Source organism: Elaeis guineensis, chromosome 13, assembly GCF_000442705.2.
Source record: "Elaeis guineensis isolate ETL-2024a chromosome 13, EG11, whole genome shotgun sequence".
NCBI lineage: Eukaryota > Viridiplantae > Streptophyta > Magnoliopsida > Arecales > Arecaceae > Elaeis > Elaeis guineensis.
This window is the reverse complement of record NC_026005.2, coordinates 6,476,875-6,500,685: the sequence shown is the minus strand read 5'-3', so window position 1 is coordinate 6,500,685 and position 23,811 is coordinate 6,476,875. Positions and strand designations below refer to the sequence as shown.

The following is a 23,811-nucleotide window of genomic DNA, read 5'->3' as shown; positions in this document are numbered from 1 at the left end:
AGTTAATTTAATGTATATGTACATGTGTGTGTATGTAGCATCGCTTCATGTCCAATTTACTTGACCCTTAACCTAAACCTGAATGTATCTGATCAGATTTCTATAAATTGGAAGCAAATTGGATCCAATCATATAAAACCTGAATGATGTTCAGTTCGGTTTATCTTAGATACATGTGAGAGGAAGCATTTTAGATGGCTGTTATCCTCTATTTCATTATAGAGTTTAAATATGTTATGATAAATATACACTCAAGCTAGTAGTTAAATGCCTAGGCTAGGCCTGTCATTGGCTAAAATTAAATGGTGGAACCGAATGCTTATCCAGTGAGGTTTAAGTCTAGTCTATTTCACCTCTGTATCGAATGGGATTATATATATATATATATATAGAGGTAAAATGATATATTCGTATTATTTTGATACGAATAAAATCAAAAATATTAAAAAATAAAATATCGTAAAAATCATGTGGCATCGTGGATTTATCAGTAATGAATGAGCAGCATCCTCTGTATCCCATGTTTGAATCTATCTGATCATCGTGGTCAAGCCATCTCCAATGATGAGTCGGTCTGCAAATGGGATGATATTATTATGATACTTTTTATTTTGATACTTCTACCTTACGTTAAACGTGTTAGCTTATTATTACTGATAAATCTTCATCAAAGAAAGTGAGCCCACCATGGGCGACCGGATCTTTTCCTCGCGGACGGTTGCCTTCCCTTCCGTTCCACTGTTGGAATTAGTCCATACCAACCCCGGCCGCCAAGCAAACGCTTCCGCGGCTGAAAGCGTCGTCTCCCCTCGCCCCCACCGATGGCTTCCGCTACTCCTGCGGCGCAGCGTAAGAAGGCTCCGTCGAGGACGGACGCCCCGGGGGCGAGGGTGTGGCTCTATCTCGCGCTCCTCACCCTCCAGTATGGCGCTCAGCCGCTTCTTTCCAAGCGTTTCGTCGGGTCTCTCTTCAATCCCTCCTATTCCGCTTTTTCTCCAAATATTTAGATTTTTTTTCTTAGGATTCTCAATATTCGCAACTCCAATTCTGATTATATATTGTCTTGATCTAGTCGAATTGGAGAAGATTTGATCCTTCTTTTTTTTCTCCTCTCTTCCCTCAGATGGCACTCAGCGTCTGAGAATCATTTCCAATTTAGGGTTTGATCACTTTTTTTTTTTGGGCTTGGCTAAGGTTCCATGATTTACCGGGATAGTTTGATGAATTTATGGCTTTTTTTTTTTTGAGTTTAAAAGATCATATGGTTGTCGTGTTTCATTTCGATATGTTGTAATGAAAAGGATAGGGACGAGCATGGGTGTTTGGTGCTTGGAATTCGTATTTCTAGCTAAAGCAAACTTTATAACCTCTTGGTGTTATATGACTTGCATTATATTTGGATTTTTTGTGAAGATAAAACTGCAGAGTCTTAAGGTGCCATGTGAATGAAAAATAAGTCATAACTAGAAGCATATTAAACAATGTTCTTCAGAAAACCTGAGGAGACAAAGGAAGCCTTAGAATGCCATATAATTTATTATTTCTTTTTTTTTTTTTTATTATCCTTTTGGATGGAAAGATGTTTGGTAGAATATGAATGTCTAGAAAGATTTGCGATAGCAAAATTCAATGAGGATCATATAGCCTCTTACTTCATCCATCCACAACTTGCAAGAAATTGTGAAAAAGTCTTTGGGATCTAAGAGATGGGGAGTTAATAATGGTAGAGGAGAATTAAAAGAATATAGCCATGATGTACAATTTTTCCCGCCTTTAAACCAAACAGTTTTGAACCTTTTTTGTGTTTTTGTGCAACTGTCAGGTTTGGCATCATTGCATCACAATGATTAAACTTAGGAAAGTTAAAGAAAGATGTATTGGTTATCATGTCAGAAATCAGAATGTGCAAGCAATTCCTCTAGATGCCTCTCTAGCATGTTGGTTTTTTTATCTTTCTAGTTACTGACTGACATTAGATTTGCAATAAATGTTGCACCCTGTAATTTAGCTATGCATCCGTTTTTAGCTACGGTAGAAGCAAATCCCTACAATTAACTTTCCTTTTCCCAAGCAATTAGTTAAGCAAGTAACTTTTGTTACCATTGGTAGGGATAGATTCTCAGTGGTTTTGCTTATGCTTCGTTAGAAGCTTAGATACCAATAAAGATCAGATTTGGCAATGACCATCTCATTTATATCTTAATATTCCACTCTCAGTCTTAGACATATATAACATGCGAGCATCATTATCTATGTGTCCATTTCAGTTGCAATAACATTGACCTTTAGAGTTCTCTGTTTCTTTTGATTAAGCAAAGTGACCTTCTGCTTGCTTATGCTTTGCTAGATGCTCTGAAATTGAGAGACCAGATATGGCCATCACTGCCTCTCTTTTACTTAGTCAAACTACTCCATTATTGTTTGACATATATAACACTTGGTTTGCTTGATGAACCTCAGGAAAGTTGGACAGCATGAGTTTTATGACTGAACATAATATCTCCTGGGAACTCTATTACCTCTTATGGATGCACGTAGTTACTTGTTGCTCTTTGGGGTGCTTAAGTAGAAGATGAAAGGGTTTTATCACAACTATGTTGTAAAAATCTGCATGTCTTGTGCTTTGGAAGCAATTACTTACTTTTGGAGTCTGTGAGAAACACCTAGAAGTTGTTCTATTGCTTACACTGACTGTATCAGTTTTTTTGTTTCTGCTATATTGATACATTTCAACGTGATGATTTTCTGACAAGAGAAACTGTACCTTTTCATTGTTAGCCTGTATCATGCAAATGGCTAAATGCGATGGCATACCGACGAAACTGATGTTATAAATCTTTCAATGTCAAACATTAACATTTTTTCGTTTTTCATCTCCTATGCAGGCAAGATGTTATTGTGACCACATCTGTTCTATCGTGCGAGGTAGCAAAGGTGAATCAAAACCATATCTTCAGCAGTTAATACTAAGTTAGATTTTTCTTTGTCCCAGTATATGGAATAGCTGTGACATACAAATGGGTATAAAGAGATGTCTCTACACCGATTTCTATATGCAAAGTGGAAATCTAGACCATTAGATGCTAATTTTACTTCCTGCAAAAGACTTGAAGACCTCTTTTCTATGTATCAACTTGTCTAAAATTTATGGCTTTAGTGGCATGACAAAGTATGTGGATATTTAGGTGACTTGATGCAGGGCAAGAGGCCTCCAAAATGCAGGATTTTGTTTTTTAGGCATTTTAGACCTTCTAGATCACATCCAGCAATTTTTCACTTTGTGACTTCACTAACTGAATTTGGTAGTCGGTGAAAGGTTCTTTTCATGCCCCATATATTATAACTATTTCTATATGTATACGTATTATGTTCTTTACCTGTATACGTCAGATATATGACAGACATTCTTATTATAGGTCATCTGTGCGCTGATTCTTTTAGCAAAAGAAGGTAGTTTGAAGAGCCTGTACAATCAGTGGACTTTGGTTGGCTCATTGACCGCGTCAGGCCTTCCTGCAGCCATATATGCCTTGCAGAATAGTTTGTTGCAGATATCCTACAGGAACCTAGATTCCCTCACTTTTTCAATTCTTAACCAGACAAAATTATTTTTCACAGCTTTTTTTACATATCTTATTTTGGGGTACGTTCTTACTGCCTATGTTGTATAAATATATGCCGTTTAATCATTTCTTATTGTTGTTTAATCTTGTGAAAACCACTGCTGCTTAGGACATGTGAGATTCATGAAGAAATACTTTGTTTTAATGTATCAATGGAACTTGTGGGTGTGTTCTTGTAGAATTTTGGCTTGGTTGTGCATGATTGCATTTGGGCAATTAAGGCCAATCAGCTTAGAATAGCTGGTTGGCATTCCTCTCCACCTGGAGAGATCCATTGTCTGAACCATTGTGTCTCCCCATAACAAGGTGCAATTAAATGTAGAAGTACTTTTCTGAAGTCTCTCTGATGGATTTGCCTGCAGATAAAGTGCTAGCAAATCTAGAATTGCACTTGTTTGTGGATAGCATCTGAGGTTTGGAAAACAGGCTAGGATGGAGGGATATGATTTATAAAAAGTTATGAATAGGAATTGAAGGTGCCGGGAACTAAGTTGTGATGGTTAGAGAAGAAATTTGGGAATGAGTGATAAAACAAAAGAAAAGTGATAAGAATATTTATTTGGAGACAAGGGGCTAATAGGTGATTCTTTAATTTATAAAATACATGAATTCCAACAACAGGAAAAATATGCAAGTGCAAACTATCTAGAAATAAAGTATAAGAACTAATTAGCCAGAGCTGTAACATTGTAGATGCCTAAGAATTGTTACTCAAGTTTTGGATGAGTTTTCACATTCATTATGAAGTCATATCATGTGAAATAGGGAAATCACCTTCTTTACTCCAGTTTTATTTCACCATTCCCACTATATATAAAGAATTTAAAACAACTTTGAACACATTTCTCATTGAATTGGTTCTAATAATTTACTTTAGACTACTACTAAAATTCTTTTAGATGGTTTCTAGTTGACTCTAACTCAAACTCATTTATGTTGTAATAAATGGGTGTTGTTTGGATTTTAAAATAAACATTTTTAAAAATGAGATTGAGACTGCAAACCAAGAGATATTAACTTGCTGGCTTGAGAAAAAATCAGGCAGTTGAACATCAATGAGAAATAGATGGGATAATGAATCTAGATTTTGGATCTTGTGTGTTGATGGTTTATGTTCTTGTAAAAAGATTCTGAAGAATAAAAGTAGTTCTAGCAAATGTAAAGAAAATATAAAGGAGAAATTTGGTTGATGTATCGTCACCATGATGCCAAAAATTGTTGCATTAAATCTGAAGGATTCTTCACCATTGACATGGAATCATATCATGGGAACAAGAAAAAAATAATTAAAATTAGTAAATCAAATAAGTATTCGATTTCCAATTAGTGAATCATAAAGACCTTGAAAGAGTAATTAGCTTGGTCTCAATTGAATAAAAATTTCCCTAATATATTGCCAACATATCCTTGAATCCGCTCAGATAGTTTGTTGTGACAATCCAACTCCTAAACTTCCATGAACTTAAAATCTCCTAAAGCTATATCTTTTTATCACTTTGATAGCAAGTGTGAACATAAATCCGATTTTGTTGATATTCTTCTATTGTAGTCTAAGACCAAACTAGTATCCTCTGAATATCCTAGACCATAGTCTTATTAGCAAGGTACATCATACCATATCGAATCAGACAATATGGGGCATATCATACCATACTTGTTCAGTATCGATATGTAGTATGGGGGCTGTACTGAGACTTGGTATGTGGAACCGGCCCCATACTGACACATTAATAGGGTGGCACCAGTATGGAGCCCGATACTGAGATGGCATATCTTGCTTATTATGATTCCTATACTAGCGTAAGCTAAATAACTATTACATAACTCAAACTTACAAAATAAAACTGCATGGCATCTATAACAAATTAGGACCTCATCCAAAAAGGCCAGCCAAAAGGTATTCTTTGGGTTCTTTGACTTGGTATAAGTATTCAAGATCTTCCCAGCGAATAACCGATGTGGGACTAAATACACGCGCGCAGGGTTCTCACAACATCTTAGTGAAATATTAATCTTAGCAGTATATTGTTTTTGTTTCAACTTGCAAAGATTACGTATGCTGGGATTAGTGGGCAGAAACACATGTTTAACTTGATCAGGAGAAACAAAAACCATCAATTTTTTCACAATCAAATGGCAAGTAGATCAGTTTGATGCCTTCCTACAACTTGAGCCATTATTTTCTCAATCTAGATCACTGTTTGTTCTATCAAATTTATTGAGCGTTAACATCTAACTTCATGTATGACATATATGATATATAGTTTTCTAAGTGCATAACAATACATCTTTTCATGTTATTCTAGATTTGTAGGCATCAGATATGCAGCCAAGCAAATGCTGAAATGGCATATAGAAATTCTTTGGATTTGTAAGTCATACCTAGGTCCATTCATCTCTATATTGGCTGTTCAATAGCAGATTGAGGCATAACAAACTACTAGGGGATCTTTACTGGTAAACCTCTAGCATCTATGGTTATAGACCATAATCATAACTGTATAGCCTTTTCCAACTATTTGGGGTCATTTTGTGGATCTGCATTCGCCACATATTTCTATTTAGGGCTATCTCTGATGTTATTCCATGTTTCACCATATCTGTCCTCACAACCTCCATCCATGTTATCTTAGCTCTTCCCCTCCTTTTCTTATTATCTTTATCACATCACAAACCAAAGTATCTTCCTTATTAGAGCCACCTTAAATCTTCATTTTACCTATCTATGCCATCTCAATCAATCTTGCATCACTTTGTCCTTTATCTATGCAACTCCAATAGCTCCTTAACATTCTTATTTGTGTTGCATTTAACTTGTTTTCATGTACCATCTTTATTGCTTAGCACTGTAAGCCATACAATGTGGTAGGCCTTATAGTTATTTTATAAAATTTTCTCTCAGGTCTCCAAGATTTGTGGCTATCACACAATATTCCAGATGCACCTCTCCACTTCATCCATCCAACTCAAATTCTATTTTATATATATGTGTGTGTGTGTCTATATATATTTCTTTACTTACCTTCCCATTATTTTGTATGATAGATGTTAAATAACGAAATTGGTTGCTTTGTGGTATCTGTTCGTCATCAATCTTAATTGGTATCACATCTTTATTTCTGCTCTCACTAAATTTATATTCCGTATACTCTATCTTTATTTTACTAATTTTAAGCTCTTATCCTTTAAAGATTTGCTCCATATGTCCAATTTAGTATTTGATCAGTTCCTTTTTTATCAATTAACACTATATCATCTGCAAAAAAAAAAGAAAAAAGAAAAAAAAGAAGAAAAGAAAACATAATTGGCAAGTGAACACCCTGTTCCGATTAAATACTTTCTCCAAAACATTATATATTATATTCAATGATTCATATAAATTATTTTGTTTTGGAGGCACTGGCTTTTTGTCCTATCATTAGGTTTAGGTTTTGAAGAAAGTGATTGCATTGAACTACTGAAACATGAAAGTAATTTTTATTTTATTTATGTTGATATTGTAATATAGTTTCTCCCATGTAAAATTTCATGGTGCACATATATCTTTCAGCCATTATACATTTTAGTATTGTGGTCGCAGGCCAACTTACTGCCTCCATATGTTATCTTTGCAAACACGACTTTTAGCTCTATATGGATCAACATACACTTTGTTTTGTTTTTGATTTATATTATTGTTTTTCATCCACAGATATAAAGGAATCACCTGTATTTTGTTTATAGTACAGACTAATATTAGGTGTTGATGCAGGTATACTGAAACATCATTAAAATTCTAACATTTATTAAGCTGAAACATTTCTGGTATATTTACTAGGCAGAAGCAATCAGTCAAACAGGTTGGAGCTCTGGCAATGTTGATTATTGCTGCCATTCTTTTAAGTGTTGGAGAGAGCTCTGGCAGAGGTTCCAGTGGCACTGGGGCAGATCAGGTTTTATTTTATGGAATTATTCCTGTAATGGTTGCTTCTGTGCTCTCTGGCTTGGCTTCTTCATTGTGTCAGTGGGCTTCTCAGGTCAATTTTATAGCATTCTAGTTCTGAACAAAACAGTTTCTCAACATAGTCATTGCTTTTGCACTACCACTGTTGATTTGCTTATTTTGCAGGTTAAGAAACACACTTCATACTTGATGACTATAGAAATGTCAGTAGTTGGAAGTTTATGTTTATTGTTAAGTACCTACAAGTCCCCAGATGGAGAGGCTATCAGAAAATATGGATTCTTTCATGGTTGGACTGCATGGACTCTGGTAATTGTCCTCATTATTGACCTTTCATTCTTTTTCTTTTCTTTCTTCAACTGTTATTCGAGAATTGCATTATGAACTCTGGCTCCCTTATCTTTATTTTATCTTATTGTTTTACATATGTTCCTCATTATGGGTAATTTAAGTAATTCCATCTAAATAGATTTGCAACCTTGTTGTTTGGAAACCTTTAGTTCTAGAACTGTAAACTTGCAGGTCCTTTTCAAGAGCATATTTCTGTTCAAGATTTTAATAGAATTAAGATATACTAATTTCATTTTCTTGTTGTTTCTCGGTGGTTTTATGAAATCTGTTACAGGCTTGGAATCATCAATAAGGTTTATATATTATCAGGCTTTAAAACTACATGTTAAAATTTCCATATCAAAATAGAGAATTTTCTGCCAACATGCTTATTTGCATTTGATATTGCCTACATAAGAAGCTGTTAAAATATGTCGGTACAATTATCTGTTTGCTGAAGGATTAGCAGATTTGAGAGGATCAATGGAGCTCCTTAACCAAATTTATGTACTAATTGAGCTGGATGGTATCAGTTTTATTGATTCCTGCATGCATTTGTGCATGTCTTTAGCTGTTTCTCTCCATTTCAGGAGAGAATTGTGTTATATTAGATAAGTGAGTTTTTTTTTTTTTTTTTTTAATAAATTAACTTAATGAAGCAGGAAGTTTGACATATTGTGAACTTGAATTGACAGCTAACTTTATGGGCTCTTTGGTTGATAGGTTTTACCATAACAAGTTTATAAGAAACTCAAATGATTGTGTTCTACAAAAAATGATTGTTTGGTTGTTTCCAAAAAACTCATTTTGCCAAATATGGCAAATCATTAAACCTGAAAAACTAGTTTTATGAAATATATGTCGGTCCCTCCCTATTTTTCATAAAATACATTTTACAGAAACCATGTTTTACCGTCATCTGTTTTAGAAAAACTCACAGACAACTAATTAGTGGTTTGCAGGATTACAAAAAATGGATCATGGATTATAGTAAACAGGCTTTGGAATGAATATTGGAAACAATAGACCACTTAGTATAGGGATATATAACATCTTCATTTAATATGGGTGCTAATGATATTAACCTGATCATGAATAATTGTTTATTGATTGTTGAATTACAAAAATGCTATTGTGAGGCTTTGGACATCCACTTGATGGAATATTTTATTGTTCATTAATTCCAGAATGTATGTTCTTAGGAGTTTATCATAGCTTAGGTATTCTTATCTTCCTGTTAGTAACATCAGGATCTTTTCTAGGATCAGTTTTCGCATGGTGAGACTCAGAGTCCCTTTATAAGTCGTTATATAACTTCTAAGTACTCATGAGTTTGCAAGTATTGGAGCAGTCCTTATTTCTGTTGAGCTTGTAGTCTTGTTTGGAGTAGGAACTTATTCACAGAGAGCTATATATTTACATCATACCTGTTTAGCAGAGTTCATATAATCATTCTGGCCAGAGGATGTAAAGAATACCACCTTATATTTTACCAGTTTGTACCAAGGGTTTGATTTTAAACACGAAGGATTGGCCCCACTCGATGATGATTTGTTGCCCATAGCTGAATACAGTCTTGCATACGGACATTGTCATGTCAGATGGTGAAGCAAGTTGCTATGTTATACCATAGCTGATATGCATGGTTATAATTCTTTGAATTAATATTATTCATTATTCATGCCTCTTTGGGAAGAGGGGCAAGTGTTAGAAGTGTGCTACTTGATGGAAAGTCAAGATGAATGAAAAGAGAACATATGAGTAATCAGGCATTTGTATTGTGCATGTTCAACTTAGGAACCAAATCAAAGACCTTGATGGTGGAAGCGTAATAACGAGTGTCAAACGGTAGGATTCTTTCTGAAATTTGAGCTTGATTGGGGATTGCATGTAGCATTGAATTTTGGACATCAAAGTTATGCAGCTTATTCATGATTTGATTTTTGTATCAAAGTGAATTTGAATTTTTATGTCCAAGTTAATTTGATCATGCAAAATAATGATATAGCATTTTGTTTTGGTCTGTCCTTTGCATTAAATCTTGCCTTCCTCCTTTTTGTCTAGACTATTTCTAAGTTGAGTGGAACATTGGAGAGTTTCTCCTTAATTGCATGATCTTGAGTTGTGTACCTGATGAGGTTGGCCCGTAAACAAGCAACTAGCCTTTATTACATGGTATACTACCCCTTGCTTGAAATTGCGTTGGTCAGGTATCTGTCACTGGTTTAGATTTTTAGTGTCAAGTTTGTTGGGTAAAAGAGAGTAATAACAAGTAGGTAGGAGTTTATTTTGAAAAAATCTGAAGAATATTTGCTGAAAACTGAAAATAGGAAACTAAATTTGCAGAGTTACTGCTCCTATAATTTTTTTTAAAATTTTTTTCACATATTTTCTATTATTAACTTACAATATTTAAGGCCATTTGTAAGGCCATAATGCAGTGGACGAAAATCAAGCATTAAATACAAATTTGGAAGTCAAAAAACTCATTTTGGAATTAGAACAATCACTTACAACATTAAAGACTTAACAAACTGACTTAAGAACTTGTTGCACGTGATTAAGGAGATTTTTCAGAACTTTTGACTTTTCTAGAATGCCACCTGTACTGTTGACTGGGTCCCACACTGATATTTTTCAGAAAATCACAGATTACTCACAAATTCTCCTCTTAATTTGTGATTTTCAAGTGAGCCTTGAACTTCTCAAATTTTTCTGTCGTAATGGCTTTGGTAAGCATGTCTGCTGGCTGCTCATGTGTACTGACGAAATCCAGCTAAATCTCTCCTTTCTGAACAAGATCTCGAATGAAATGATGCCTCAACTCAATATGCTTTGTTTTGGCATGAAAAATCGGGTTTTTAGTCATAGCAATGGCTGACATATTGTCACAATAAATGACAGTTGGCCCTTCTTGCTTCTGACCTAAGTCAGCAAGCAATCTCCTTAACCAAATAGCTTCACATGCTACTTCAGTTGCCGCGGTATGCTCAGCTTCAGCTGATGACAAGGCTACTGTTTGCTGTTTCTTTGAATTTTAAGAGATGACATTTGATCCCAAACAAAACATATAGGCAGATGTGCTTTTTTTGTCCTCCAAGGAACTTGCCCAATCACTGTCAGTAAAACCAAATAAAAGACAATCAGCTTTTTTTGAATACCTAATTTCCAGCTTCCTAGTTCCATTGAGATACTGTAGGATCCTTTTTGTTGCAACAAAATGCAAGTTGCTGGGCTAGTTCATGAATCTTGACACCATATTCACCGTTTGCATAATATCAGGCCTTGTGTGTGTTAAATATAGCAAGGATCCAACCAAACTTCGGTACACACCTTCATCAGCCTTCTTTCCTCCATCATCTTGCTTTAGCTTTTCATTAAGAGCTGAAGGAGTAGCCGTAGGTTTACTGTCCAGCATCTGAAATTTTTTCTAAAGATCAAACAGATATTTTTTTTGGAAAATAAAAATCTCACCCTTTGCTTACTTGACTTGGATCCCGAGAAAGTATTTCATGATTCTCAGATCTGACATCTCAAGTTTCTTCATCATAGGTTGCTTAAAATCAGCAAGCATTTTCTGATTATTTCCCATGTAGGTTAGGTCATCTACATACAAACATATCAATATAAAATTTTGCCCACACCACTTCATATACAGTGAAGGCTCATTAGGACTCCTTAGAAATCCATTTTGCTGGAAATAAGAATCTATTCTACTGTTCCAGGCTCTGGAGGCTTGTTTAAGGCCATATAAAGCCTTTTTCAGCCTATACACCTTTCCTTCTTTGCCCTCAAGCTCATATCCTCGAGGTTGCTCAACATATATTTCTTCTTCAAGCTCTCCATTAAGAAAAGCTGACATTACATCAAGCTGAAACATCTGCAATTCTAGCTGTGCTGCAATGGCCAGCACTATTTTGATTGTTTTCATGCGAGCAACCAGAGCAAATGTTTCATTGAAATCAATTTCAAGCTGCTGAGAATAGCCCTTTACAATCAACCTTGCTTTGTGTTTCTGGATGCTTACATCTTCATTAAATTTTGTCTTATAGACCCACTTCAAGCCAATTACATCCTTCCCTTTAGGATGATCTACAAGCTCCCATGTTTTATTCTTCTCAATCATTGCAATCTCATCATCCATTGCTTGTATCCACTTTTCTTCCTTCACTGCTTCTTCAAACATGTGAGGTTCACAAGAAAACAAAGCAAATTCACATGTTTGATTAGCATAATAACTTAAAAAATCACTATACCAATCAGGAGGGTGTCTGATCCTGTCTGATCTTCTTAAAACAAGAGGTAAAGATGAAGTTTTAGGTTCTAAATTTGCACTTTCGGCTGTAAAATCTTCAGAATTTGAGGGCTGTTGCTGCTGAACTTCTTCTGTTCTGTTTGTTGGAGCAAAATCAGACAATGTACTCGATTTTTGAGTGTTACTGCCCCACTCCAGTTCTACTAGCTCATCAAACAAAACATCCCGAGCCACAACCAGCTTCTTATTATGTGGATTCAGGAATCTATACCCTTTAGACTCATCACTATAGCCCACAAACATAAATTTTTCCCTTTTTCATCAAATTTATCCTTGTTCGGGGCTTGGTTTAGTGCATAGGTAGGACAACCAAAGACCTTTAAATGACTTAGCTGTGGCTTTCTTCCAGTTCAAGCTTCAAAGGGAGTTTTACATTGAACCGCTTTTGTTGGAGAATGGTTCAGAATATATGCTGTTGTATGAATAGCTTCAGCCCACAAATCATTGGAAAGTCTTTTGTTTTTTAGCATACTTCTTGCCATTTCTACTATGGTTCTATTCTTCTTCTCAACAACTCCATTTTGCTGAGGACTTCTACTCATTGTCAGCTGTCTTTGGATCCCCTCTTTCTTGCAATACTCCATAAAGGGATGAAAAATAAACTCTCCTCTACGATCAGTCCTTAAGGATTTTATCTTGCAGCCACTTTCCCTCTCAACACGAGCTTTAAACTCCATAAAAATAGAAAATGCATCTGATTTCTGATTTATAAAATAAATCCAGATCATCCTTGTAAAATCATCAACAAATAGTAGGAAATGCCTTTTGTTTCCAAGTGAAGGTGTCCTTGTAAGACCAAAGATATCTGCATGCACCAACTCTAAAGGTGCCTTTGCTCTCCATGCTGTCTTTGAAAAAAGGAGATGATGCATTTTTCCATAAACACAATCTTCACAGATTCTGTCCTTTTGATCTAGTTGAGATAATTCAATCACCATCTTCTTTTGTTGTAGAAGCTGCAGTCTTTTTTGATTTAGATGACCATATCTTAGACGGCAAAGATAGGATTCATTGGCAACATCACTTTTAAGAGCAATATTGGTAGAATATGTCATTATTAGAGGAAAAATATTATTTCTGGTCATCCCCACTTTAGCTATCAAGGTCTTGTTCTTCTTATCAACAATTTTGCGTTCATTATTGACAAAACAAACTTGATAACTCTTCTGAACTAACTGTCCAACACTAAGCAAGTTATGTGCATGGTTTGGTACATATAGAATATCTTGAATGTACCTTTGGCTTTCAGCTTTTGTGTTGACAACAATAACTCCTTTTCCTTGAATTTTTTCTGCTTTTCCATCACCGAGAATCACTTGATTTGTTTTGCTTTCATCCAGCTTTACAAAAAGCTCCTTATTTCCAGTCATGTGATTACTACAACCATTATCAAGAAACTAGACTTTATCTTCTTTGGCTTCAGCATTCATACAGGTGTAAAACATCTGTTCTTCCTTATTTTCTCTAGTGAAGTTTGCTTTATTTCTTTCTGTCTTTTGATGCCAGCAATTCCTTTGAGAATGATTAGGAACTTTGCACCTTCTGTATCTGAAATAGCACTCGGATGATGCATGACTGGTTTTCTTGCAAATAATGCAAGAAGAACTTGAATTTCCTTGCTTTTGAGGCTGAAAACCTCTTCCACGGCCTTTACCTCTACCGTGACCTCTTTCTTGATTCTCTTGGCCTCTTCCTTGGTTCCCTTGACCTCTTTTCTTCTCATATTCATCTCCGAACAGATTGACTTTGGACTAAAAAGCCTGCTCCAAGGGCTGATTTGATGACTTTCTTGATCCTCTCTTCATGTGATTCAAGAGAACCACTAAGATTAAACATTGACATCTTTGAAATATCCTTTGATTCTTCGATTGCTGCAGCAGCATGATCAAACTTAGGAGGAAGACTCCTAAGAATCTTTTCTACAATCTTCTTTTCTGCAATTCTATCTCCATAGTGTCTAATCTGATTTACAATTTCAGCTACTCTAGAAAAGAACTCTTTGATGGATTCTGAATCCTTCATTTGAACATTATCAAAACTCCTCTATAGAGATTGCAGTCGGATGGAAATGACTTTCTCATTTCCTTGAAACTCCTTCTTTAAGGTTTCCCAAGCAACTTTGGCTTTGGTGATGCCATAGATACGAGGGTAAATTGCTCTACTCATTCCTTGATGTAGATACCTTAAGGCAAGAGCATTCCTCTTTACATTCTCTTTGTATTGGGATTGTTTTTCAGCAGTCCATGCCATACTTGATCCTGCAACAGGTGGTTCTTCATATTCTTCTTCTATCAAATCCCACAAATCTTGAGAGATGAAGAAGAACATCATTTGGTCACTCCAATACCCATAATTTTCACCCTCAAAGATTGGAACTTGACTTTGTGAATAAGAAAAGAGGGTGCTTGAAGAAGATGAAGGATTGGTAGCCATATCAAGCTAACTGTAGCTCTAATACCAAATTTGTTGGGTAAAAGAGAGGAATTACAAGTAGGAAGAAATTTATTTTGAGAAAATCTGAAGAATACTTGCTGAAAACTGAAAATAGAAAGCTAAATTTGCAGAGCTATTGCTCCTACAATCTTTTTTTTTTGCTTTTTTTCACATATTTTCTATTATTAGCTTACAATATTTAAGGCCATAATGCAGTGGACAAAAATCAAGCATTAAATATAACTTTGGAAGTCAAAAAACTCGTTTTGGAGCTAGAACAATTACTTATTGTTCTTTACAACATTAAAGACTTAACAAACTGACTTAGGAACTTGTTGCATGCCATTAAGGAGATTTTCCAGAACCTTTGACTTTTCTAGAATGCCACCTGGACTGTTGAGTGGGCCTCATGCTGATATTTTCCAGAAAATCACAGATTACTCATAAAGTTGACATTGGACACCGATTAGACCATACTGTGCTCCCCAAAGGTGACTCTGTAAAATTGGATGACTTGTTGGTTTAGGTTCAGGATTTTTGGAAGTTCAGGCACCTGAAAAATGGGTGGGCTATTCATATTATTGTTAGAACATTATGTAATATTTCATCTGGGCCATAAGTGGAGATGAGCAGAAGATCTAAATGGGAATAGCTGTACATTTGTAATATCTAAGCACAAGTCTGTGGTGAGAATGATGAGAATTTATTGTTCATGGAATAAAATTCTTAATTCTTTTTTGTTGTGACTCGGTTCCTTGAAGTATTGATTCTCTGAAAAAAATCTTATGTTGATTAATTCATAAAGCAAGTCATTGTGATTTTATATTTATGTAGTTTTTAAACTCAAGTTGTGGACTATCTTTAGTATGTGACTCAACTTTAGCCTCTAAGTAATCAATCTCAAGTCCAAATAATGACTTTCAAGCTTGCTTTTATATGTTTCTACACATTAGTCTTGCTGTTTGTCTGATGTATCTGTCTAGATAATTGAATTGACGGGAACATTTAGAATTGATTTTAGGTGTAGCATGACTTATCTTTCCGGACTTTTGTGGAAAATTATCAAATCCATGAGATTTTAGGTCTTTATTTTTTGATTCCTGTCTGGTGCCTAGTTCATCAAATTTGAAACGAAACTTGTTTAGAGAGTAGATATATGTAATAGCATTTAGAAACTATAAAATGAATATTCATTTATTTATTATTGATTATAATTATTCAGCTGTAGCCCATATCTAGGTGGTATTAGGAGATTATTTGTACCGTCGATTGAACTTTTATTTTGTCTTTTTTGAGTTCGTTGAAGTTCATGATGAGGATTTTTATACTTCATAGGTTGGCTAACACTTGTAGTTGTTTTCTCAGCTGCCTTTGGAAAGGTCTTCGAAATATCCTTATATTTTAGAAATTATTTTTTAGAAGTAAAAAAACATACACAGATACATACGTACACATATGTATGTATGTGCATATTTGTATATATGTATATATATGTTCTGAAATATTTAAGCTGAATGTCTTGTATAATCTTTCATTCATGCTACACTATAATTTTTTTTTTTCTTTTTTTGCTGTGTATACTGCATCGCGCTAGTTTCTTCTGGGAATTTATTCACTGCAACCTCTTAATTGTTGTTATAGAACTTTCATCATTCTTTTTTTTTTTTTTTGGAAATTTCCTACTTTGGTAAGGAACAATTGATGTTTCAACAAATTAAGTGATGTCTGAACAAAGATGACTAATTGGAAACTTGATGTTTTCTGTAATAGTTTCATAAGAGTTCAGTTGAACTTGAACATCAATCCATGTGTTAAAATGGACAACAAAGGGGAATCTTTTTGGCACTATTGTCTGGGATAGAAGTTGTATTAATGACAGATCACATAGTAGAGATGGGCAACAAGCTGGGCAACCTATGACACGGCCCGACCCAGCACGAGACAGGCCATGCCAGGCACGGCCTGTTAGCTACAATGCCATGCCGTGCCTGGCACGGCCCATAAGAGGGGGGCCGGGCTGGGTTGGGATTTTCTGGCCCGCGGTCCAGGCCCGGCACGGCCCATAAGGGCCTGGACTGGCACGACCCGTGGGCTAGGCCAGGCACGGCACAGTCTGCATGCTAGCTCGACCCCCTTGAAACGAGCCATGCCATGGCACGACGCGTTTGGGGTGTGGGGTGCGAACGTGAGGTGCGGGCGCAGCTACCGGGGGAGGGCGGAAGGGGTTCCGGGGGGAAGGGTCGTCCGCATTGTACCCGCCGCAGCCCCGCCCCACCACCGTCCGCGTTGCACCTGTCGTCTGCCTCCGGCTCCATGCGACCACCACCCTCCATTTCCTCCCCTTCCCTCCCCTCGAGCTCCGGCATCCATCCGCACTAAAGCCGCCCCCCCCTTCGGAACCCCCTCCACCCTCCCCTCCCTCTCCCCTCGTGAGGCACTTGTCGCGGCTGTCCGCGCCGCACCCGCAGCAGCCCCGCCCCTACCATCTGCACTGCACCTACCGTCTGCCTTCGGCTCCATGCGAACACCACCCTCCCTCCCTCCCCAGTGTCCGTTTGCACCAAAGCGGCCGCCCCCAACAGGAATCCCCTCCGCCCTTCCCCAGCTGCTGTGCCCGCACCCCATGCCTGTAACGGCCAGAAATGGGCCGTGCCTGGCGCGGCTCGCTTGTAATTTTTTTTTTAAACAAAGAAAGAGGCCCGTGGGCCAACTAGCATGGCCTGCCCCCCCATCGGGCCTAGGGCCGTGCTGGGCTGGGGCCTAATGCTAATCGTGCCGTGATTGGGCATGTCGAGTTCGATACGTCATGTTCTTAAGACATGTCTATGTGATAGTGAAGGGCACTAGGCTGTGTCTGGTATATATGACTAAAAGACCTAATTTTTTCGGTGTTCACACTCTGTGTCATTCTTGGAGCTAAATTTTCTTATCAGACCAAAGTCTTCTATTTTCTGAATCGCCTTATACCATGTACAATTTCAAACTTTATCTTTTTCATTGTGGTTGATAAATCTCATACTACATCAGAATATTAGAATTGAACTAGACAAAGTTGAGGGAACTTCGAAGCAACTGCTATGCGTCTCTTACTTTTTATGAGCATATGATTGTTTACTTGATAAATTAGCTGAACTTAACCTCCTTGATATAGTGTATTTCGATCATTTGGAGATAGTGTAAGTGCTATATAGCTATGCTCTTTCCCGCTTTGTCACAATCTCATGATTTGTCTCAGTTACCCACCATATCCAATGCTGTTGGTGGAATCCTTGTTGGGCTTGTAACAGCTCATGCTGGTGGTGTCAGAAAGGCAAGTAGATCTTTTATAACTAGACAGCAAAAGAAATGTGTTACATTTTTCCCCGTCTGCATTTAGCATCAGCTGCTTGTGTTTGTGCAGGGTTTTGTCATAGTCTCTGCACTACTGGTTACAGCCACGCTGCAGTTTATATTTGATGGAAAACCACCTTCTTTCTACTGCCTCGCCGCCTTGCCTCTCGTTATCAGCAGCATTTTCATATACCAGAAATATCCTTACAGAAAGAAGGAAGACTAACCAGCAAGACATTCTTATGGGTCTGTATGCCCTGGCATGGTTTATTTTCTACTAACCAATTCTCATATCGTTATTAAAACCCTGATTTCAAGCTCTTATATGTAACAGAATTGCAGTTAATGCAGGATTCTAATTTTACAGATGACATTTATGCTTTACATTGTCCCTAATTAACCATAAGAGAACTAGACAAGAGAATTATTTTCCATTTACAAGCCTTTATTCAAATGTATATTACTTCAGAATTCCACTTATTTGACTCGATACTTCACTGAATATCTTTTATAAAATGTTTGGCTATTTGGAAGTGTCAATAAAAATCAAATCTGAAATTTGTATATATAATTTCTTTTTTCCTGAATAGAAGTGGAAGGTAAAGCCTACCAATTTTACTGTATAAGCAGATGAAGAAAAAGGAAAAAGAGGAGATACAGCTATCGGTAGGATTACTACTATCTCATTCCACAACAAGCTGTGATCTTTGTGGGCCTTAAGTTTGCCCAGACAACCCCAGTCTCTGAAAAAGTGAAGAGCTGCAGAGACAACCCTAGTCCTTCCATTATGACTAACATATTACCAGCAACAATTTGTTGCATGTAGTTTTTGTGAATTCTTCTACTTCCTATTTGTCGTGGGAAGTTGCGATCCCATTATGCCCTCCACAATTTGCTCTTGTAGGATTATAATTTATTTTTCCCTCAGAATTAATGCCTTATGAAGTTGTAAGAAGAATGCTTTATGGAGCTAAAGTTTGTAACTATGTTCTAAAAACTGGCTCAGACACCGACTTCTATGATATCATAGATCAGCAATTCAACTGCTGGCCAACATATATAAGATAATATACCACATAATTGAAAGAATATCACAACTATTTTTTTGTCAAAAACAACTAAAATGCATGTAAAATTAATATCTCATACGTAAAATACCCTGAAAGTTACTTTGCGTGGAAATGATGATGTAGTTGAGTCCTGTCCCGGATGGCAAATTCTAATCTCATACGTTAATGTAGTAAAATAATGTAATTTACTTTTCCTAGCAGCTTTAGTTGGTTGACTTCGAGAGATGAAATTGAGTCTATCCGCATGGATCGAGCAGTGAGACCAGCCGGGTTGATCGCATGGAATTTGTGGATGTCCGATCGTGGCTTGGGCAGGTTTACCCGTGTTGATCGTTCGGATTTAAAACATTAGTTTGGAATGCGAGATGAGGGTGTGTAGCCGCACCATCCACTTCCCCTACCTACCGCGTGGAAAAGAAGAGACTTTATGACCAGGCTTGAAATTGGTTGGGTCCAAGTCGGTTCAAGCATAGCCTGTCATGTATCTGTTTCCATGTAGACCGGGTCATGGTTTCACTACACCGATTTGTTGGCCTCCCAGTGTCTATGAGGACGATATCTAGTTTGCATGCTGAGAGCCGAAGGATGGCCCTGGTTTCACATTTCGCTTGAGAACTATTTCAGATTTTTTAAGGACTTGCAACTGAACCTCATCCTTGTTTTACATCTCTCTATCTCTCTCTCGATCGAGAGAGAGAGAGAGATCCTCGAGTGTATCTCCATTCAGAAATAGTTAGGTCATGATTGGACAATAGTGATCCCATACCGATGACTTGAGCCAGTAGATGTGATCAATTATTTATAACCTGCTTATGTACTAAAAGCTATATGATTGCGCGCGCGCGCGCACACACATATATATATATATATATCGAAAGTGAGTGGCTTCTCTAATCTGAAACAAATGTTAACCATCCTCCTCCAAAGCTGATGCTTTATCATGCAACCATATATAAATGTAGTTCATCGTGGACAACGCATGCAGAGCAACAAGAAAACCTTTAAAAAATCACCTATTCAATTAGAAACGTGAGAAATAAATCACTTTCGTGATCTCCTAACAGAGTAGATTGTAGTGAATAGTAGATAACCAAATAATTGTGATGAAGGATTCCTTTCCCCTTGTCGCTATTATTGAGGTGAATGTGATGGCAATTTCAATATTTCTCCTGGCAAAGGATCATTTTGTCTATTTCACGTCGTACCGGTTTTGTGAAAACATCAGTGGGATATACAATTTGGACCAATAAATCTGCACTGCTATATATATATATACACACACATGGAGCACTATTGAAAGTGACTTTTACAACTTGTTAATTTATATGCAATCTTATATGGAAAAAACTGCGTATATTAGACCATCATTTTGTTAGATATTATCAAAAACATTCGCAAAACACTTACCAGCCATTGCTTAATGGCGCACTCTATGGTGCCAATTCAAATGACAATAAGTTTTGTTGGGATATACCGACTGACTCTGACGCCGACTCACCGACGGATCCCGATCCCGACCCATCCTCGAGATGTACCGACCGACTTTATCCGTCTGACGACGGGCGACACCGACAATAACTACCGATGATGTCCGGCCCGAGCGTGTCGGCCCAACAGGCCAACACTACCTCTGATCACCTGAAAGCCGACCCCGCATCACCGACTCCCTGTCGGATGGGACATCACCGACTCCCTATCGGGTTTGACAACCGGCGTCCGACTTCTACAGACCCTTCTGGACGCCGACTGTGCTCTCGAGTCGCCGCCCGACAGCCGAATCCCGATATACAGTCAGTCGGCCCCTTTCAAAAATGCCGAACGACCGGCATGGGCTGCAGTCCTGTCAAGGACAGGCCGTGCAACCACCAGGGGGCGTTGTCCTGCCAGGAACCTGGGACGCTGTCCTGCCAAGAATGCGAATTAATTCCTAGGACCTGTCAGTCCGTCGACGACATGATAACCCCCGATGATTTGACAACTCTTCAGTTGTCTACATCACCGACGGCGGGACCATACCACCTCCTACTATAAAATGGGGTAAGGCAGCAGCTTACAGGGGGGTCCCTTCTCTCTCTCTCCCTTACTCTCTCCATCGCTGAGTCCCCTGATTCCTCTCTACTGTTGCCTAGTCTTCTCTCTGACTTGACCATCGGAGGGTCCCCGTCGGAGGCATCTGCGGTCAGTGTGGACTTTCCTTTGCAGGTGCTCGTTCCCGATGACCAGGCGACGAGGGGATTGGCCACAACAGATTTGGCGCGCCAGGAAGGGGGGCACACGACCTCCACAGAGTTTGAAGAATCTTTCCGAGATGACAAGAACCAGGGCTCAGTGGTCGAGAGCCACCGGATCGGCGAGACACTCTTCCCGTCGGGAAGAGGCCTCTCCACCACTCCCCGCGGCGGAGCCTAGCTCTCCCCATCCTGTGGTGACCACGGAGGCGCAGATCGCAGCGATCGTGCGGCAGATGACTGTGTTGGCGGACGCGGTCAAAGGCCTTCAACCACCCGCTCGTTTGCCGCATTCGCCGGCGGAGCAACCGGCGGCAAACTCGATGCCGTCCAGGGGCAGCCGCCGATGCCCGCGTCGATCTCCATCCCCTCCTCAGGAGCAGCTGTCCCCGCATTCCCATCAAGAAGGAGAGAGGCCCCCACGGCGTGACATCCACCGGTCCCAGCGCCCTTCTCCTTCCCGGCTCGAGCGAGCGAGGAAAGAGAAGCGGCCGCGGACACCCTCCACCTCCCTCTCGGATTCATCGGGAGATTCGACTCCTGGAGTCTCCCAACACCGACGGATGGACGACTACGAGCGTAGGTTCGAAGAAATCGACCGTCGGCTCGTCTAGCTCCAGGTGGACGGTCAGAAGTCTTCGAATGACGTCGACTTCTAGACCGCCCAACCCCTCTCCCGATTCATACTCGACGAGCCGATCTCCAATCGGTTCAAGATGCCGCACGTGGAGCCTTACGATGGCTCTACCGACCCTGTCGACCATCTAGAGAGCTACAAGGCTCTCATGACGATCCAAGGGGCGACCGACGCCTTACTCTACATCGGCTTCCCCGCCACGCTTCGCAAAACCGCTAGGGCTTGGTACTCCGACCTTCGCTCTGGGAGTATCCACTCCTTCGGGTAGCTCGAGCACTCTTTCATGGCCCATTTCAGCACCAGTCGGATGCCGCCACGAACCTCAGATAGCCTTTTCTCCCTCAAACAGGGAGAAAACGAGACACTCCGATACTTCGTGGCACGATTTAACGCAGCCACGCTTGAGGTTCGGGACCTCAACGAAGATATGGCTATCTCAGCCATGAAGCAGGGGCTGAGGACGTCCCGATTCACGTACTCCTTGGACAAGACCCTCCCCCGAACATACGCCGAATTGCTGGAATGCGCATACAAATATATGCGCGCAGATGAAGGAGCTTCTGACCGGCGCCTGACCGAGACCAAGGGCCCGAAGGAAAAGCGAAGGAAAGGTCTGGCCCCTGTCGAGCTTAGCGGGCCTCCGACCGACAAACGGATCTCGCCCCGACGGCCGAGCCCGAGATCTCCCAGACGGTCGAGCCCGAGACCTCCCTGACGGCGGAGTCCAAGGTCGATGCATCGCAGGTATGACTTCTATACTCCTCTTTCTGCTCCTCGTGCGCAGATCTTGATGGAGATCGAAGGAGAAGAATATCTGCGGCGGCCTCCGCCTTTGAAGGCAAAGGGCCTCGATCGATGAAAGTACTGTCAATTCCATCGGGGCCACGGCCACAACACGGAGCAGTGCATCCAGCTCAAAGATGAAATTGAGGCCCTCATACAACGAGGGTACCTCGACAAATTTTGATGGAGTCCGCCGACTCGATCCGTCCCCGACCGACGATCCCAACCGACTGAGGAAGCGGCGAATAACCAACCAACGATCGGGGTCATCAACATGATCTCCAAACGAGCGGATTGGGAGACGACTGCCATAGGGGAGTCGACGAAAAAGCTGTGCCAGGATAATGTAATCACCTTTACGGATGAAGATGCCCGGGGAATCTAATCTCCCGATGATGATGCTGTTGTTGTCTCGGCAACAATAGCTAATTATGATGTAAAAAGAATTCTCGTCGATAATGGAAGTTCGACCAATATTTTGTTCTACTCGACTTTCTCCCGAATGCGACTATCGACTGATTGGCTCAAGAGAGTCTATACACCCCTGGTAGGTTTCGCTGGAGACGCCGTTGCAGTAGAAGGAGAAATTACCCTCCCTGTGATGGCTGGAATCGAACCACGACAAAGCACCGCCCATTTAATCTTCACGGTTGTCCAAGTGTCTTCGGCTTACAACGCCATACTTGGAAGACCTGGACTAAACGCCTTCAGAGCGATAGTCTCGACGTATCATCTACTGGTCCGGTTCCCGACTAAAAATGGAGTTGGAGAAATACGCGGGGATCAACAACTCGCTCGGCAATGCGTCCAAATCTCGACTCAGAGCGACGCACGGGAGGGTTCCCTGCCGAACGACAAGCTGGATCAACGAGAAGAGCAGGAACGGGGTCAACCGACCGAGCAGCTAGTTTCCATCCCGATAACAAAAAATTCCGAACGGGCGATCAGGGTTGGATCGCAATTATCCGACCCAGGGCGACGACAGCTCATAGAGCTGTTGAAGACCAATGCCGACGTATTCGCTTGGTCGGCAGCGGATATGACCGGCATCCCCCCAGAAACGATGATCCACCGACTCAACATCAACCCTGGCATGCGGTCGGTGAGGCAGAAGAAGCG

The 23,811-nt window shown here is 39.5% G+C and overlaps 1 protein-coding gene across 1 annotated transcript; it reads left to right on the top strand.

Moving 5' to 3' along the window:
- Window positions 1–681: 681 nt before the first annotated feature.
- Window positions 682–18,342, top strand: LOC105056819 (UDP-N-acetylglucosamine transporter ROCK1). The gene is made up of 7 exons (XM_010939145.4): window positions 682–961; window positions 2,886–2,934; window positions 3,417–3,643; window positions 7,441–7,639; window positions 7,732–7,875; window positions 17,880–17,954; window positions 18,045–18,342. Exons 1-7 carry the CDS (start codon window positions 822–824, stop codon window positions 18,198–18,200), a joined length of 990 nt encoding a protein of 329 aa, XP_010937447.1. The 5' UTR covers window positions 682–821; the 3' UTR covers window positions 18,201–18,342.
- Window positions 18,343–23,811: the final 5,469 nt, after the last annotated feature.